Source organism: Siniperca chuatsi, linkage group LG2 (genome assembly GCF_020085105.1).
Source record: "Siniperca chuatsi isolate FFG_IHB_CAS linkage group LG2, ASM2008510v1, whole genome shotgun sequence".
Taxonomy (NCBI): domain Eukaryota; kingdom Metazoa; phylum Chordata; class Actinopteri; order Centrarchiformes; family Sinipercidae; genus Siniperca; species Siniperca chuatsi.
In genome coordinates, this window is record NC_058043.1 from 19,385,030 (window position 1) to 19,403,709 (window position 18,680).

General features: G+C 40.1%; 1 protein-coding gene across 4 annotated transcripts in view; it reads left to right on the top strand.

Moving 5' to 3' along the window:
• The window catches only part of dip2bb (disco-interacting protein 2 homolog Bb), a 43,295-nt gene extending 25,021 nt beyond the window's left edge, over positions 1-18,274 (top strand). For 2 of the 4 annotated variants that reach the window (XM_044177859.1, XM_044177869.1), the window contains 31 exons: positions 87-178; positions 1,012-1,122; positions 1,274-1,397; positions 1,813-1,922; positions 2,133-2,235; positions 2,345-2,409; positions 3,111-3,204; positions 3,292-3,411; positions 3,508-3,622; positions 3,949-4,088; positions 4,523-4,659; positions 4,784-4,864; positions 5,007-5,134; positions 5,395-5,509; positions 5,675-5,876; positions 6,776-6,888; positions 7,188-7,211; positions 7,701-7,781; positions 7,924-8,047; positions 8,184-8,305; positions 9,047-9,158; positions 10,223-10,332; positions 12,005-12,135; positions 12,252-12,420; positions 12,507-12,677; positions 12,777-12,838; positions 13,325-13,382; positions 13,488-13,562; positions 13,684-13,858; positions 14,091-14,214; positions 15,145-18,274. In XM_044177859.1, coding sequence (XP_044033794.1) covers positions 87-178; positions 1,012-1,122; positions 1,274-1,397; positions 1,813-1,922; positions 2,133-2,235; positions 2,345-2,409; positions 3,111-3,204; positions 3,292-3,411; positions 3,508-3,622; positions 3,949-4,088; positions 4,523-4,659; positions 4,784-4,864; positions 5,007-5,134; positions 5,395-5,509; positions 5,675-5,876; positions 6,776-6,888; positions 7,188-7,211; positions 7,701-7,781; positions 7,924-8,047; positions 8,184-8,305; positions 9,047-9,158; positions 10,223-10,332; positions 12,005-12,135; positions 12,252-12,420; positions 12,507-12,677; positions 12,777-12,838; positions 13,325-13,382; positions 13,488-13,562; positions 13,684-13,858; positions 14,091-14,214; positions 15,145-15,397 — 3,641 coding nt within the window. In that variant the 3' untranslated portion in view covers positions 15,398-18,274. The remainder of the gene's footprint in view (positions 1-86; positions 179-1,011; positions 1,123-1,273; positions 1,398-1,812; positions 1,923-2,132; positions 2,236-2,344; positions 2,410-3,110; positions 3,205-3,291; positions 3,412-3,507; positions 3,623-3,948; positions 4,089-4,522; positions 4,660-4,783; positions 4,865-5,006; positions 5,135-5,394; positions 5,510-5,674; positions 5,877-6,775; positions 6,889-7,187; positions 7,212-7,700; positions 7,782-7,923; positions 8,048-8,183; positions 8,306-9,046; positions 9,159-10,222; positions 10,333-12,004; positions 12,136-12,251; positions 12,421-12,506; positions 12,678-12,776; positions 12,839-13,324; positions 13,383-13,487; positions 13,563-13,683; positions 13,859-14,090; positions 14,215-15,144) is intronic. The other 2 variants (XM_044177878.1, XM_044177889.1) reach the window with 1 other exon arrangement.
• The last annotated feature ends 406 nt before the right edge of the window (positions 18,275-18,680 follow it).

Consider the following 18,680-nt stretch of genomic DNA (forward strand, 5'->3'; position numbering starts at 1 on the left):
CTGTGACATGAGATTTTTTGGCAGAGGTAAGACATATGACCTACCCTCCTTACTCCCTCCTCCCTGCTCCACCTTCTGTCTGTTAGGGAAGCTGTGGAGTCGCAGCGTGAAGCTGGCGTACACCCTCCTGAACAAGCTGGGCACCAAGAACGAGCAAATCCTCAAACCTGGGGACAGGGTGAGCTTACGCACGATACACACACAACAAACGTATAGCAAATGTAGTGTCATCCTGATGAATTAATTTAGCACAGAGGAATTTGTAGCCCTTGATTTACACCTGAATTGAACATCTGCCCCGTTGATGTGCCTTTGTGCAAGGCACCTGAACCCAAAGCAGCTCCAGGAGTGATTTATTTTTGCTGACCTTTGAATTATCGGTGAAAGGAAGTATTACATTATTTTTATCTCAACAAAGTGGATTGCCATGAAATTTTGTACAGACATTCATGGTGCCCAGAGGATGAATCCTCTTGACTTTGATGATCCCCTGACTTTTCCTTTTGTGCCACCATCAGATCAATTTCAATTTGTCTAATACTTTCAAAATACCTACAAAACCTATGACACTCCCATCAGCCTCAGCTGCTCTTTGTGTTAAGTGCTAATTAGCAAATGTTAACATGTCAACGTGCCCTTCTGGCTGTTCCAAACGACCTGCCTGAGGAGATTAGGCTCGCAGAATCAGTGACTTCTTTTACATCACTTCTTAAAACTCATCTTTATAGACTTGATTTTATGTGATGTTGTCTTTTTATTTGTCTCTTTATTGCTTTTATTGTTTCCATTTGTTTTTATTTCCATTATCATGTTTTCATTTATTTATATTGTCTTCTTGTCTTAATTTTACCTTAATTTTGTCTTGCTTTGTTTGGCTCTCTGCTGTTATACTGCCTTCTGGGTATCCTGTTTCTGCTTTGCCTTGTCTGTCAAAGCACTTTGTAAACTCTGTTTTTAAAGGTGATATATAAATAAAGTTATTATTAAATGTAATGTTTAATGTCTTGGTAGGTGGCGTTGGTGTTCCCCAACAGTGACCCTGGGATGTTCTGGGTGGCCTTCTACGGCTGCCTCCTGGCTGAAGTTATACCTGTACCTATTGAAGTACCACTGTCTCGCAAGGTAAGAAAACCCTCAGAGGAACATGTGCATTTTGTGAGTACAGAAAGAGTTTTTCTTTTCTGTTTAACTATGAATGTGTTTGTGTGTGTGTGTGTGTGTGTGTGTGTGTGTGTGTGTGTGTGTGTGTGTGTGTGTGTGTGGTGTTTTTTAGGATGCAGGTATCAGCCAGGTGGGGTTTCTGCTCGGTAGCTGTGGTGTTGGTCTGGCTCTGACCAGTGAGATCTGTCTAAAGGGTTTACCCAAGACACCCACTGGGGAAATACTGCAGTTTAAAGGTCAGTAAGCTCTTTCTGAAATCATTGAACTTTATTCAGACAATTAGACAATTAGTAAAAAAAATAAAAATTGTACCCCTGGTACTCTGCCAGACAACCAGGAGGATGGAGGGATGTCGGTGGGGTCATAAAAAAATACGGCCATAAAAAAATACCTTACTCTTTTATGAAATATTGCCGAAAGTAAAACATATAATGGCTAAATCTCAGATCACCTTCAGACTGTTTGAGTACAAAATTGTTATGCAGGGTGGATACAATGTACTTTGTGTTTTAATGAAGAAGTCATGGTGAATTTCAGGCCTCACTTTAAAAGAAATAGTTGTATAATGTTTTGAAATGAATCCCTTTTTTATATTATGTAGCCCCCTTGATTTTACTTGACTTTACTTCCACTGATGCCTTTCTCTGATAGGCTGGCCTCGACTAAAGTGGGTGGTGACAGACTCAAAATACCTGACCAAGCCTTCCAAAGACTGGCAACCGCACATCCCCACCGCAAACACTGACCCTGCATATATAGAGGTACTGCTACTGGCTACATTAACCAGTTACTGCTTTTCATGAGGCGATACTGTATAACTGGCTGTTATCTAGCACACAACTGGATTGCAATAAAAAACAAAGCTTGATTTGGGAACATTAAAACCTGACCATTCCTGCATCCGGATCTTACTCGAAAAGACAAGTGTGTTGCAGTTTCACATGTCCGTCTTGTGTTTCCTCTCTGTGTAGTACAAGGCAAGTAAAGATGGCACAGTGGTGGGTGTGGCTGTGTCTAAAGTAGCCATGTTGACCCACTGCCAAGCACTGACCCAGGCCTGCAACTACTGTGAGGGTGAGTAAAGACCTGGAGTGTCGTTATCATCTGATCATCTGAAGGTTTCTTCATCAACACAACTATTATAAGTCTGTTATAAGTTACTTATGTCTTTCTTCACTTTAAGGGGAAACTTTAGTGAATGTCCTGGACTTCAAAAAGGATATGGGCCTATGGCATGGAGTTCTCACGGTAAGTGTGTGTGGACGTATGCAATAATGCTTTCAAAGTGGTTTTAGATTATGATAGTTGCACCAGAGCAGAACAGTAAGGGGGATTTTAGTGTCTGTGCTCTCATCAAGTATCTGGTAAACTGACCAAATGTCCAAGTCATAAAAACCTAATGGATTCCATGATGGACAGATGAAAGGTCCCGTGGTTTATTGGGACTTGATACAGTTCTGCATTCTGAATTAGAGCAGTTTTAATTTGTTTCATTTCTATTGGTCCTTTATGCATTATTTTTATTATACAGATATCTACCTTGTTGATCTGTTGCTCACATTATGTTATCCAGCTAAGCTCTCTTTTCTTTTAATCGTGACTTTTGTGTGATATCTTTTTTAGGCTTTGTTTTTTTATTTGGTATGCTTTGAAAGGAGATGGGTTTTTTTGTTTTTGTTTTTTGTTTATCCCACCCACATAATGTCTGATTTTCATTTAGTTATTTCTTTTATTGAATTCATTAACAATTTACAGTGTTTATAATGACACAATAAACTAAACAAAGCAACAAGCTTTTAGCCATTAGGTCAGATTCTGCTGTTGGAAGTTGGGGAGTCTTTCAGTTTAACATGATTTAGTAGAATTACCCAATGTGGGTTTTTGTAATGATTGGGGAAAGAATTGTATTATACTGTATTAGCTGCTTAATCAGGTTTGTTTGTTTCCAGGCTGTGATGAACAGGATACACACTATCAGTGTTCCCTATGCAGTAATGAAGGCTTGTCCTCTCTCCTGGGTACAGAGGGTCCACATCCACAAAGGTAAATTACAGTACACTGGTCTCTCAGCTTGAGTAATGCCATTCAAAAGAATTTAATGTATAACATGACATTTTTATTCTTGTGCAGCTCGTATAGCTTTGGTGAAGTGCCGTGATCTACATTGGGCCATGATGGCTCATCGGGACCAGAGAGACACCAGTCTGGCTTCCTTACGTATGCTGATTGTTGCTGATGGTGCTAATCCCTGTGAGTACCTCATGACCCCAGCTTTGTAAAACTGGGTCCTTTCAAACAACACTAATTAGATGTAATATGCTGAATCCCTTATCTCTTGCTGTCCAGGGTCGGTGTCTTCCTGTGATGCCTTCCTGAACGTGTTTCAGTCCCACGGGCTGAAACCTGAGGTTATCTGTCCCTGTGCCACCTCCCCTGAGGCCATGACAGTAGCTATACGCAGGTATGTCACTGACCCATATTCACTTTTTATGTTGGATTAGTTCCAAGTCTTTAGTCCCCCTTAACTCCCATTTCTTAATTCTTCCCACTCACACATCCCCACATTTCAATCCAAGGCCTATGAAAGGACATAATGATTAATAAAAGCTGACAAAGAAACATGACACACTGCTTCACTCATGGTTGATTTTCATTTTTACTGGTCTAGCAAGGTGGATGAAGACGTAGTCTGTTGTATGTGGTGACGTACATGGGTGGGCAGATGGCTGTAAGAACAGATGGGATGGATGGAAATGTTCATGTTTGATAGAACTCTGTCCTGTGTAGACCGGGAGTCCCTGGCGCACCCCTCCCTGCCCGTGCCATTCTTTCCATGGGCGGCCTGAGCCACGGCGTCATCAGGGTCAACACAGAAGACAAGAACTCCGCCCTGACTGTACAAGATGTGGGGCATGTCATGCCTGGAGGTGAGGATGGAAGGAAAGATAAATAAGTGAAAAGGAAAGCATGAAAAACGAATAAGATACAGACGGGGACAAATTAAAGAAAAAACCTGAATTAAAGAGTGGAGAAACATATCAAATGCAGATGCTTCTGTGCACCAGGGCTCACTGAATGGTTTGGTGAGTATGAAAATGATGTGAATAAAATGCTACAGTCAGCAGATCTCAACCCAATTTCACACCTATGGAAGATTTTGGACCAACGTGTAGACAATGCTCTCCACCACCATCTCCATAACACCAAATAATATAATATAAACTTTCAGTGATGTCTGCGATTGTCTCTGATGCTATGTGTCATTTTGTTATGTCTGGCTATGTTTGTTTTTCTTTCTATCTGCTGTACTAAGGTTTAGGATTAGCCCTATTTTTTAAATGTTACCTTTGTGTGTGTCCAGCTCTGATGTGCACTGTTAAGCCAGACGGACCTCCTCAGTTGTGTAAAACAGATGAGATAGGAGAGATAATAGTAAACTCCCGTGCTGGAGGCAACATGTACTACGGCCTGCCTGGAGTCACCAAAAACACCTTTGAGGTATGAAAGCAGAGTTACACCCCCAACCTGCCTGTGCTGATACAACATCATAAAATAAGAAAGTTAATTCAGTTCTTTTTGTGGTAAATTGCTATCCTCTATTTCTGTTTATTGTTGTGTTCAGGTGATACCAGTTAATGCTAATGGAGTTCCCATTGGAGAGATTCCATTTGTGCGGTCAGGACTCTTGGGGTTTGTTGGCCCAGTAAGTAGGACTGTTTCATTACAGTACAACATCTGTAGTAACTTGAGCCTTCCTGGAAACCATCCTTCTCTCTCTCTGTTTTTGAATGGGTCTGTATACTTACAGTATAATGACCCTGCTGTGTATCACCCGCTCTGTATAGGGCAGTCTGATCTTTGTCGTGGGGAAGATCGAGGGTCTGCTGATGGTGAGCGGTCGGAGACACAACGCTGACGACCTGGTGGCCACCGCTCTCGCCGTGGAGCCAGTCAAGACTGTGTACCGTGGGAGGTAAGGAGACCACCAAATTCTTCTTTTTGCAAAGTGTGTTTAGAAAGATGATGAGCTCCTCTGTTGGCAAAGTGTGAATACTGATTTATCACTACTGACATCTGGAGGTACAAAGGAAGCACAGCAGGCCCAAAACATGGCACGACTGGATGTAATGTTGACGTATAAACCACATGTTTCAGGGTGCATTTAAACTGCTTGTGACTTCCACACCCTCTGAATAATCTTTAACATATCTGCTCTGTGTTTGTGTGTGTCAGGATCGCTGTGTTTTCAGTCACAGTGTTCTATGATGAGAGGGTCGTGATTGTGGCAGAGCAGAGGCCAGATGCCAACGAGGAGGACAGCTTCCAGTGGATGAGCCGAGTGCTTCAGGTAAATCACCTCAGCATCTTTTTTCAAATGTTTTTATTGTGAGGCAAGCCACATGGAACGGTGTAAAATACTTTTGTATTTCTAAAATCAGATGTCATTTTTTCCCCCCACAACACACTATTACTTCTCAACAAACTTTGTCTCGATGTTTGGTTTCCTCTGTAGGCTATCGACAGCATCCATCAGGTGGGCCTCTACTGTCTGGCTCTGGTTCCGGCCAACACCTTACCTAAAACACCCCTGGGTGGCATTCACATCTCTGACGCCAAGCAGTTCTTCTTAGACGGCAACCTGCACCCCTGCAACATTCTGATGTGTCCCCATACCTGTGTCACCAACCTGCCCAAGCCCCGCCAAAAGCAGCCTGGTAGGTGACGCATATCTGGTAAAACAGGTTTGTGAGATGTGTATTAAGCTCTTGTGTGATGGGATAAGGTAAAAAGGACTGACCATGTCCACAAAGATGAGAGGAATTTCTGATTGTCCCGCATGTCAGTCAGGGTATAAAGTGTTTTGTGAAATAAGAGCATGGGTATTAGTGTTACATAATGCACACATAACAGTTTCTGAATTTGGGAAAGTGATATTCTTGTCGGCCCTGGCTGTGACAAAGTTCATTAAAAGTCATAAAACAACCTACACATAACACACTTGTCCAAATGTTAGCCAAAACAAACTAACATCTATCCAATATGAAATATGGACATGCCGAAACACAACACACCAAATGAAACAAAGTAAAACAACCTATAAACAGCATATAACACAAAGTGTGACGCATGAAAGTGAAGCAAATGAAAAGTTAAAATAACTTATTTTCACAGTGGTCCTGGCGTCCCCCTAAACCATTATGAAACAAACACTGCTGTGCCCCTGCTACATTGCAGATGTACTTGGAAGTTGTGACATGCTGATTTTATTATAGTAGATACCGTATTACTCATTTTACAAATCGTACATTTTTACCAAAATGCCAAATACATTCACACATCGCTCCACTCCTCTTTCCATTTCCACAATCTGCATACTTGAACACAGCCACATCTAACCCAGTGTGACACACTCTGTTCGCCTTAATATTTAATGCAGTTTTTATGTTTTGCGCTTTTTGTATTCTCACAGGATTAGTTTTGTTGGCAGACCTCTGTGTTTCCCAAAAAAAAAGTAATGCTGCCTCTTTGGTGAAAACTTAACCTGTGAGGGGTGCTGTATAAGCATTATTATCTTCCACTCATCTCTCTCTCTCACACTCTTTTTCTCTTGTAGTTGGTGTAGGTCCTGCGTCCGTGATGGTGGGCAACCTGGTGGCAGGGAAGAGGATTGCCCAGGCTGCAGGCAGGGACCTCGGCATGATCGAAGACCAGGATCTTGTCCGAAAGGTAGTATGACCATGAACGCTGTAACTCTCACTTTCAACCAGCCACTAACTCTGTATTATCTGTAACTCTGTATAACCACATTCTAGTTTTCAAAAGAGCCACATGCATGTCCTTCAGAATCAGCAGGAAACTTGTGCACATGATCAGTACCAATGCTCACAGTGTAAATAGTTAGGTTTGAAGACTTACCACTGCCAGTGTAACAATGGCCCAGTCTCAGCCACAGCTCAGTTTTATAGATGTAAAAAGAAAAATCTGGACTCTTCTCTCTTTCTGCTCTCGTCTCTCTCCGGATGTAGCTCTGTATGTGGCCCACTGTGATGGTAAGAATTATGGCCCCCTTCTGGCATCTTCCCCACAACTTTGTTTATTCTTGTCATGCTCTAATCTGTATTGTATTGTGGTTTTATTTTGTGTGTTAAAATGTGACACAAGCAAAAATGTGCATGTATTTTTTTCTTTTTTAAAAATCTGTGTTACAAGATATGCATCTTCTGTCGCTATCCCTTGTTTTAGTGCAGATGTACCTTGCACATCCTAAGTTATTGTTCATTATTTTAAGAGCTGGATTGGCTCCGAGTATGTGGTATAAATTGTTTGCACGTTGGCAAGAGATAATTTAACCCAGACAGCTGTCGACTGAGATATGCAGTCTCTGAGCACCACTTTATGTTGTTTTATTTAGGTGTATTAAATTAAGTTCTTCCATCAGCACAAAACTCCTCCCTGTATAAGCCCTCCATGGTTGTGTTTGTAATAATGTATACAGATGTACAGTACATATATCTAATAATTTTTTCTTTTTATTTCAGCATCAGTATTTGTCAGAGGCTCTACACTGGAGGGCACAGACAGACCCAGACCATGTCCTCTTTGTTCTTCTTAATGCCAAGGTACTAAACTGATGTGTTCATACGCTGAGAAATACAGTATATATACTTTGACTGTAATGCACAAGATATTGCTACATGAATTACACCTTGTGTTTCTGGTGACCTTGTATCTCCTCGTCTGTGCATTATTCCCATCCTTCAGGGTGTAACAGCGGGCACAGCGACGTGCGTCCAGCTTCACAAGCGAGCAGAGAAGATAGCTGCAGCACTCACTGAGAAAGGCAGCATCAACACTGGAGAGAACGTAGTGCTGCTCTATCCTCCTGGTGGGTTCTGCCTCTGGCTTTCCTGTCTGTGTCTACGTATATTACTCCCATTGAGATTAATTATTGTGGGACATGGATAGTTTTCTCTTTTCTTTTTTTTTTTTTAATCCACCTTTGTCCTCAATCTTTCTCTCAGGAATTGATTTGATAGCCGCCTTCTATGGCTGTCTCTACGCTGGATGTGTTCCCGTAAATGTCAGACCTCCACACCCTCAGAACCTGGCAGCCACGCTGCCAACTGTCCGCATGATCATTGATGTAAGTGTGCATGTTCTTTTACGCATGCATGTGTGTTATTGCATGCTCATGGGTTTGTGTGTACCGCACATACATGTGTGTTCATTCATTAATCCTAATATCAGGGTCTTTTTAGTTGTGGCCTATATGTAGATATTACAATTAATAACCTGGAGTCATTGGACATTGAGCCACCAGTGATGACCCTGCTACCTAAAAGGACTTTTAACAATTTATGACTGTTTTGACTCCTTTTGTCATTGAGCAACATTTTTCTACTAGGTTAGACCTCCTAAATCTCAACAAAAAGTTGATGATCATCATCAAAAATCAGACTAATGACAAATTGAAAATAAGGGCATCCAGTTTCCCTGAAATGTTTTCCATCTTTAAATCGCATAATTTCTAAAGGCAATCTTGCATACACTGTAGATGTGTCCCGTTATAAGTTGTATTTTGAATTCTACAACTGTAGAATGTCCTGCGCAGTACAAAATCTTGGTTTAAAAAAATTTAAGGGATCCCTTTTAAAAATGTTTGTTCATGTTCTGTGTTTAGGTAGAAAATTGATTTTTATTTTATGTTTTTAATTCTCAAAAATCAATATCAGTATCAGCCTTAAAAATCCAGTCTCAGTTGGGCTATAGGAAGATAGATCATGTTGTGTTCATATGTTTATGTATGTTGACGGCTGTTTTGTCACTCATTTATTTTCAACATCTTCTCCCTTTCAAAAGAATCATGCTTGTGTTTTGTTATCAGGTCAGTAAAGCTGCATGTATCCTTACCACTCAAAATCTCATGAGGACTCTGCGCTCCAAAGACGCTGCTGCCTCTGTGAACATTAAAACGTGGCCAACAATCATTGACACAGGTAAGATACCGAAAGATGAGGCCTTTTCCCCAGCAGACATTTTGACTTGTCATAGTAGGAAAAGCACAGGTGTTACCAATAGCATTAACAATGCAAGTCCCAGTAAGCCATGACAGTGAGTCAGCATGCACAATACCAGGACCCTTTTATTATTTACACCTGTGCTTTTGCAACTGTGACATGTCAAAATGTCACAGGCAGAACTTCACCATATGATGAATGCTGCATAAAGAAATTGGATGCCTCTTATCATCATGTTTATCAACAGAACTTTTACTCCAAAGTGTTTCAAATTAATTTAAAAAAACATTTCTCTGGCGCCACTATCAGTTCAAAGTTTAATTTTAACACATATTTAACCCTAAATCCACATTAGCTGTGCAAAGTTTCATTACAGATGGTTAGAAAAAAAGAATTTGTGGAACTGATTTTACATGTGTATCCTTCTCAAGTATTTGTAATAAGAAATTACTGTACTCTTGAATTAAGAATACATGCATTGTTTACAGTAGCTGACTTTTTCATGAGTCAAACTGAAGACAGTAAAATAGGCTTATCAGTAGTAGTCGTCATAGTGAGTGTAAAATTAGTCGTGTATAAAGTGCGCAGTTCTGTCAGAAACGCTTGTGTCAGTTATTGCGGACCGTTTGCTGTGACAAACAGGAAGTGGGACATTTCTCTGCAGTGCTTTCTCCTGTTATTACCAAAATTGCTCAGTGGGTATACAAACTTGTGGGTAGATAAGTGCTTGGTGCACTTTTGGTTGGTTGCTGATATATATATATATATATATATATATATATATATATATATGTGTGTGTTGTTTTTTATATCTCTGTGGGCATTATGTTCTGTAAAGCTCTTCCTAACAACATACAACATTTGAATTTGAATGAGTTGCACAACCAATAAATAATATCTGATTCTAGTACCAGTATCTGAGAGCAATAATTGACAGTATAACATGCATCTGGTAATGATATATTTTTGTTGAGTCATTATTGTTCAATATAATTTAATGTTTACTTTGTTCTCTGTAAAACATGCACTTTTCTTGTTTGCAGATGACCTTCCTCGCCGCCGGCCTCCACAGATCTATAAGCCGCCCACAGCAGAGATGATTGCTTATCTGGACTTTAGTGTGTCCACTACAGGCATGCTCACTGGGGTAAAGGTGAGACAGATATATAATAATATTGCTGTGTTTGTTCTTGATCACAATCCAGTATCCACATGCTATTATGTATACAGCTACTGAGCTCATTCTCTCTCATTCTCCACACCTTAAAGTGGCGATTAACACTATTTTTATAATTAAAATGGATCAAATGATAATGTGAAAACAATGTAACAATGTGAGAAGCATTGCTTATAGTGATGAACCTACACCTGAATTTGCAGCTCCCCTCGTCATTACGGAGCTTTATATTGAGTTTCAGCTCATTGTTTAGCTGTCTGACTCACAACTTTACTGTTTAGCATTTAGCCGCTAGAGAGACAGATATTTTCTTCAGGACTTGGTATAGACCAAAAACAGAGCTAAAAGAGAGTGAATATTGGACTTAAATCCATCTGGTGGCCAGAAACACAACTCCAAATGAATGATAATGTTGTTCCGTAAGTGCTAGTTGTGTAAATAAGCAACTGTTTGCTAACACATTCACCATATCAACTTAAAAGGTGATATGTCAATGTTGTGTTCACAACTTGTCTCCGCTGCTCCCAAGTGGCCAAAAAAAAATCAGTTATTGCAGGTTTAAAGAATATGAATCTCTCTGCACTAAAGAGATCCAAATTTAACAGTTTGTTGTACCAAACGGCTATTTAAAACAATGATCCTGTTGGAAATTATCTGTGCATTTATGGATCTATTTTGTTGTTTGTCATGTTCTTTTCTTATATGTGTGTAAATCTGGCTAAACATATTCAGTGTGTCATTCCACATATTTCCATTGCAGGTACAGTAGAAAAATGTTCAACAATCTAAAACATTAGCAGAGACAGTCAGGTTGTTTTTTTCAGTCCCACAGAATCCTAGATGCACAAGGCCAGACCACATCTTGCAAACCCAGCTTTCACCACAAAATTAAAGTCAGAAAAACATCCGTTGAGAATCAATTAAGCCTGACAGATATGCGTGGGACCTATAATCTTTGGAGTTGTTTAAGTGATGATGGAAACTCCCAAACCCTGTGAACAACAGTTTAATTTTGTGTACAGATATAAAATGAAGTGGTTTAAGTGATGAGCAGCAATTTAATTCTGAATATCTTCAGCCACCTTGTTTTTCTTTAAAAAAACAGTAAAGATCAATGACTGCCCGGCAAGTGGTGTAATCATTCAGTCAGGAGTAGGAAAGGTTCTCTGTGATGAGTGAAAGAGAGACCAGTCAATCATATATTGTACAACCTACCTGAAGTTACCTCTGTCCCAAGCTAATGCCTATTGACCTTTGCTAGACCACAATAAGTGAAGTGAAAATTGTTGGCTGACAAAGTCAAGTCAATGGCATCTTTATAAATCTGCCAGTCTACACTGATGTTTGAAACACAGCGAGAAATCCATCGTAGAAGAGCTAGTCTCCACTTACGTACATTTACCTGAGTAGAATACAGTGCAATGTACCCACAAGTCATGTTGCATTGCAAAAGGTATTCTACTGTAGGATGTAAAAGATGTCACAAAGTAGAAGTAGGCAAGACTGGTTGACAGAAAGTCAGTAGACCAGGAAAGTGAATTAGAAAACTTAATCCCAAAGCCATTCCTGGAAAAGCATCAAACTTCACAGATTGATATGAAACAGTGTCAGTGTGACATTTCCTAATGCGTCTTCTTGTTTGTTGCAGATTTCTCACGCAGCCGTCAGTGCACTTTGTCGCTCTATAAAGCTGCAGTGCGAACTGTACTCCTCTCGCCAAATAGCCATCTGCCTGGATCCTTATTGTGGTCTGGGCTTTGTCTTGTGGTGCCTCGCAAGGTACAGTAAACCGTCACCTACAGTACATACATGCTATGTACCACAGTTTTGGTCTCTATTTTGTTTTTGCTCCTCCATTCATCAACTTTTCTTCTTCTTCATGACTTGTCTTTTAGTGTTTACTCAGGACACCAGTCCATCCTGATTCCTCCTTTCGAGTTGGAGAGCTGCCTGTCTCTGTGGCTGAGCACGCTCAGTCAGTACCGTGTCAGAGACACCTTCTGCTCCTACTCAGTCATGGAGCTCTGCACTAAAGGACTGGGTAGTCAGACTGAGTTACTCAAGGTGAGGACTACATACATAGAGAGAATCATGAATGACAAACATGGAATATTTCTCAGGCATTTGATCATTTTGTGTGTGTGTTTTAGGCCCGTGGTGTGAGTCTGTCGTGTGTACGGAGCTGCGTGGTGATAGCTGAGGAACGGCCTCGCCTCACCCTCACACACTCCTTCTCCAAGCTGTTTAAGGACGTGGGGCTGTCTTCCAGAGCTGTCAGCACCGCTTTTGGTTCCAGGGTTAACTTGGCCATCTGCCTGCAGGTACACCAACCAACTTAACCTGGCTTCACATAGAAGTACACTTTGAACCTTGATGAGAACCAGTGGGGCCTGTATGTACCTGTTCTTTGTGTGTTACAGGGCACCACTGGTCCTGATCCCTGTACAGTTTATGTGGACATGAAGTCCCTCCGCCATGACAGGTAAGAACACATGGACCATTTCAATCAGGGTGCCTGGTTGAAACAAACCTTTGAAAAGTCTTTCTAAATTTAAGGAGTTAAATTGTATTATGTCAGGCCTACTGTATACAATATGTGGAGTTTAGGTCTTAGCTGATGCTTCAGAGATCTGAATGATGATGCATCTCCTGTGTGGATTGTAGATTTTTGTGTAGATGTTTCATTCGTAATTCAATCAAAAGCTGAAGTTAACCTGTGTTTCTCCTAAATCACAACAATTCAAAAGACTTTACATCATGAAGCAGTCATTGAAAGGCATAAATGAAAACAAAACCTGTTAGACCTTAGATCCTCAGTGAAAACAAGAAAAACCTCCCTCATAAACCCAGCAACTCTGAACAGCGAAAGGAGATATGTGCTGTTCAGCATATCCAGCCATTTGGTCGGATAATTCTCATTTTGGAAAAAAAAAGGTTTGTTTTTAATGAATGACTGTGACTTTTGCAGAGTGAGGCTGGTGGAGAGAGGAGCACCTCAGAGTCTTCCTCTAATGGAGTCTGGCAAGGTGAGATGCTACATGTGTACACCCATGGTATAGATTCAGTTAATGAATTATTAAGTTAAAGTGGTGCATGCTGACAGCGTACGACTCATTTTGTTTCATCTACAGATACTGCCAGGTGTTCGGGTGATAATTGTAAATCCAGAGACCAGAGGTCCGCTTGGTGATTCTCATCTAGGCGAGGTGAGAGGAAGCCGTGCTCTCCTTTTGTGGTGACAACATGACGATATTTTGGCAAAATCGTGGGTAAAGCCTTCTTCCTTCTGAAGCCAGCCGTGACCCAATATGTGCTTTTCTCTCTTAGATCTGGGTGAACAGCCCTCACAGTGCCAGTGGCTACTACACCATCTACGGAGAGGAGAGTCTTCAGGCCAACCACTTCAACACCAAGCTCAGCTTTGGAGACCCGCAGACCTTATGGGCCAGGACGGGATACTTAGGTTTTGTGAAGAGGACCGAGCTGTTGGATGCCAGTGGGGGTAAATAGACCCTGACAGAGCTAAAGTCTAGATTTAGTTAGTCAGTCTTGATGAGTTTATTATGAGATAGTTTGTAGATTATTAACACTTTAAAACAGGAAAATCTTAGAATGAATGAAACCTTCAAACTTAACAAACTGAAGTCTGCACACTCTAGCTGCTTACACAGTTTCTTCTACTTTGTCTGAATGCTTTTCTGGGTGGATTATGTTGCCTGTATTTCTGTGCTCAGATCGGCACGACGCTCTCTTTGTGGTGGGCTCACTGGATGAGACCTTGGAGCTAAGAGGGCTGCGCTACCACCCAATTGACATTGAAACCTCGGTGTCCCGGGCTCACCGCAGTATTGCTGAGAGGTGATATACATACCTACCTGACACACACACACACACAAACACACTTTCTTAATGTTCTTAGGTAACTACATATTGACCGGTAATATCCACCACTAAAATGCAAAGTGCTCCAACAGCAAAAGAAAGCATATTGTGATAAATACATTTAATTACGCTGTGTTAAAGTGTTTTGTCTGTAGAGCTGAAATATGCACAGGAGTGCTGTTATTTTAAAAGTGGATATTTAAAGATCACAAAGACTGGCTTTTACTAGGTTTATTTTGCAGTTTTCTTGTTAGCTGTCATTGAGCATTTTTTACCTCACAACATAATCCCTGCCTTGTTTTTATCTCATGACCATGAACTAGGTTTCTTTTATTAGACATGTTAATGACAACACCTGTGTAATACAATTAACAATAAGGTGCGATACATTTCACTGAAATTTAAAAAAGGTGATCACATACTGAAGTAATGGAAAGTTGGTTTAGAGGAATAGTTTGACATTTTGGGAAATATGCTTATTTGCTTTCTTGCCAAGAGTTAGATGAGAAGATTGATACCACTCTTGTGTCTGTATGTTATAGTGAGGCTACAGCCAGCAGCCGGTTATCTTAGCTTAGCACAAAGACTGGAATTGGGGAAACTGGCTCTGTATGAAGATAAAAAAAATACACCTGCCAGGACCTCGAAAGCTCACTAATTAACATGTTATAACTCGTTTGTTTAACCACAACTTGCCATTTCTACACTTTGGTTTTTGTACAGATTAAAGTAGGCTAAGCTAACTGTCTGCTAGGGGTAGCTTCATATGTAGCATACAAACTTTAGAGTGGTATCAATCTTGTCATCTAAGTCTCAGCAAGAAAGCAATTAAGCGTATTTCAAAAAATGAACAATGCTTTTGGGTTAGGACTGTATTCTCAGTCACCCTGTTCTTGTTCCTCACAGTGCTGTGTTTACGTGGACCAACCTGCTGGTGGTGGTGTCGGAGCTGTGTGGTTCAGAGCAGGATGCACTGGACCTGGTGCCTCTGATAACCAACGTGGTCCTGGAGGAGCACCACCTCATCGTGGGCGTGGTGGTTATTGTGGACCCCGGGGTTATACCCATCAACTCCAGGGGAGAGAAGCAGCGCATGCACCTTCGTGACTCTTTCCTTGCTGACCAGCTGGATCCCATCTATGTCGCTTACAACATGTGAGGGGTTGTGGTGGTCCGGGCTTGGATGCTTCTGCACCATCATCCCAGCATTCGACTACAGCTTGGCAGATGGTGAAAAGGAAAGGCATGAACCACATGTATTGCCACCCAGCCCTGTGTGACACCAGCATATCTTGGCCACTGCATGTCTGTGATTGGACCTGCCATGTTTGGAGTTGTTCACTGTGTTTTATAGATAGAATTTTGCAAATTGGACAGAAGCAACATATACTGCATATGGCAAAGAGAAAAAAAAGACCCTGTTGCACTTTTGGGGGAAAGGGCGAAACAACACATACAACAGGACCACTTTTGAAATTAATTCTATATTAATGTCTTTGTGAAAATCCATCTTCTCATTCTGTACCTACCTATGTGTCCACACAGATTCCAAGAGCTACTAAACTTGAAATATTTTTACATGCAGCTTTCAAACAAACGCACACAAATCCATGCGCTGAGCCCTTGTCATTTCTCACTAACATGAATGAATAAAAGAGGGCAGATGAAAGCAAACCATCAAACAAGTAGCCAGTCTCAGTCTGTGTGCATTAAGAAAGCTTATTTTGTCCCATGATAATGAAGCCAAATAAATTTTCACAGCTTCCCTGCCCTCATATATTTCCTGCCTTATAAATCTTCAGCCATACATTCCTATCTTCATTTTTAGTGAATCTGCTATTAATGGCTGTTTATTCTCCTTTGGCTTTGACTAGTAGTGGAAATCCTGACAGATATCCAAAGGGATCAAAATAAAAGAGGAAAGAGGCCATATTCTGTACTGTACCTATAAAGGCCTGTTGTATTTTAGATACTGTACGTTACTGTATAGATATTTTTAATTGTATAAATGTATAAATGCTTGACTTATCTCTCTCAGTTGATGGTTTGTGGATAGGTAACCCAGCTGGGAGATGATAACAGTAGCAGAAAGAAGATTGTAAATAAGATTTAAAAGTTTTGACAGTACTTTTGAAGTGGAATATTAGTTGTATAATGGAGGGTAAAAATGAATTACTTTAAAGCATTGTTAGTCAGGATAGATATAACATTGCACTTTCTCAAAAATTGTCTATTTTATTATAACAATGAGGCATTATAACTAATGATTCAGGAGCATATATTATTCTGAGGATTCCTGGTTGAGGAGCTTTGAGAGTTTACCAGGAGGGCTATCACTGTTAACGCCAGGGACCTTTTCTGTCGGCCATTGAAAAAAAAACTGATGCAAGGAGAAGGCTAAAATCAATATCATGACTATTTTCAGGCTACCAGGTTATTTTTTTAAAACTTAAAAAATAGGCCCACAACTATTCATCTAATATCCATTGCCATTGTACTTTGTATTGCTAAACAGTCATACCCCTCTCAGTTTTGTATCGCAAATGTTTGGCCCTTTCCTTTTCCTCTCCACACTCAAAGTTCATTCAAACTGTGTTTTGTCTTTGTGCAACTTTGTAAAAAATTACTTTGAATTCCAACAGGATTGTTGTTGGTACTATACAGTAAGTCTGTAGTCAATAGAGGCAAGTCATCATGTATCTGGATTATTTTCTTTGTTCAGTCACTGGATTTCTAAGCACTTGCAAAGAGTGCAGTTGCAAAGCTGAGCCACATCTGAAACACCCTTGATTGGCAAGAAAAGTAAGTGTATTATAAAGAAAAGGGTAAAAAAAAATTGCATCAAGATGCATTTGCAAAATGTATTTGGTTTCCTGCAATTGTGTTCTTTCCTTGTGCTCCTTGCCATAATTTATAGGTTCTTTGTACTGGATAATACTATATTTCAGTGATGAACCCTTAATGTCAACATGTAAATAGTTTTTCGTTATTTTTGGACTTTTGCATTTGTACCATTATAACATTCAATCATGCCAAACAAAATATTAGAAATATGTTTAATCATTTCAAAGTAAACAGGAATATGATCCACTGAATTGCACTGGTGGTACTTTACAGTAGGTTTCTACTGTGTGGACTGATTGATTTAACTATCCCCATTTCATGTTACATTACATGTGTTGTAGAAATATAATGCTTGAAATTTGGTTTTGCCCAGTTTTAAGTCCACCTAGAGAAAAAGACTAATAGCACTTCATCTTAGCTTTAACATAGCATCCCTCGTTTGCAGCAGAATGTTTGCATGACTCAGCCAAGCACAAGAAAAAATCAGCTTGAGGCACAAGTGGGGGAGATATATCTGTATGAAATAGTATATTCAGGGAACAAAACTCATAACACAGGGATGGACCAGGTGGTCCCTTGGTGCAATCTGTGAATAATACCCATAAAATGTAGACGTTTGTCAAAACAAATCTTGTAATTAAGGCAGACCTTGCTAACCTAATGAGCAAAAAGAGGGGTTACTGACAACCATTGTCCATCTACCATCTACCTGCTTCGCTGGGAAGTCTACAAGGGCTTCCTTTGGTTTCCGCTCTTTTACTCTATCAGAGTACTTACACACTATGCAATCCCAATGACAGTGCAATTTAATTTCAACGCTTGCACAGTCTGGTGAAATATACATGATGCTTATACATTTTGTAATAACTAAGAACAGAGGACTGATGAAATTTAACCAGTAGTGTACTTACAACTGCATTAATCTCTCTTGAGTTGTTCTATTGATATTTTGTGTATGCACTCTTGGTATGTTGTATATTAATTATTTGGTGAATTCTTAACTTCTCCATGAGGGTGTGATCCACTGATGAATCTTTAATGTTAGGGAGGTGCTTTAACTCATATAGTAATCAAGAAATCAAGGTGGTACACCCCTTCCCATTTTTCTCATTTATTTTCTATTTTGGTTTGTTGTACTTTGTTTTATACTTTATGTAAAAGTAATACAGAATAAACAAAAGCATTTAATCATTTCAGTTGTCCTGGTATTCATGAGTTTAGTAATGATGTAACAGTGATTGAAATTGACCTTATAGCATCACTCTTTGGATTATTACACAACTTGCATCCTTACAGTGACGGCATGTTTGAAAATTTGTCAGAATGGACAGGAAAGATATTTTTTGTCACAAAATAAGCAAATTCAGAGTAACATCAAAAGGTATCTCTGCTGGCTCATGCAAAATGATAAGTCAAACTTGGCACTGACTATACACATAACTTGTAGCAAACGGGTTAAAACATCGGCATGGTTCTAAATAGACTATGTTGTTCTGGTCTGGTTTCAAGAACAGATGACCAAACACAAGAGGGCACAATCCGTGATCCAAGAATGGAAAGTGAGGGAAAAGTAATGAGATCTTTTGCTTGAGTAGAAG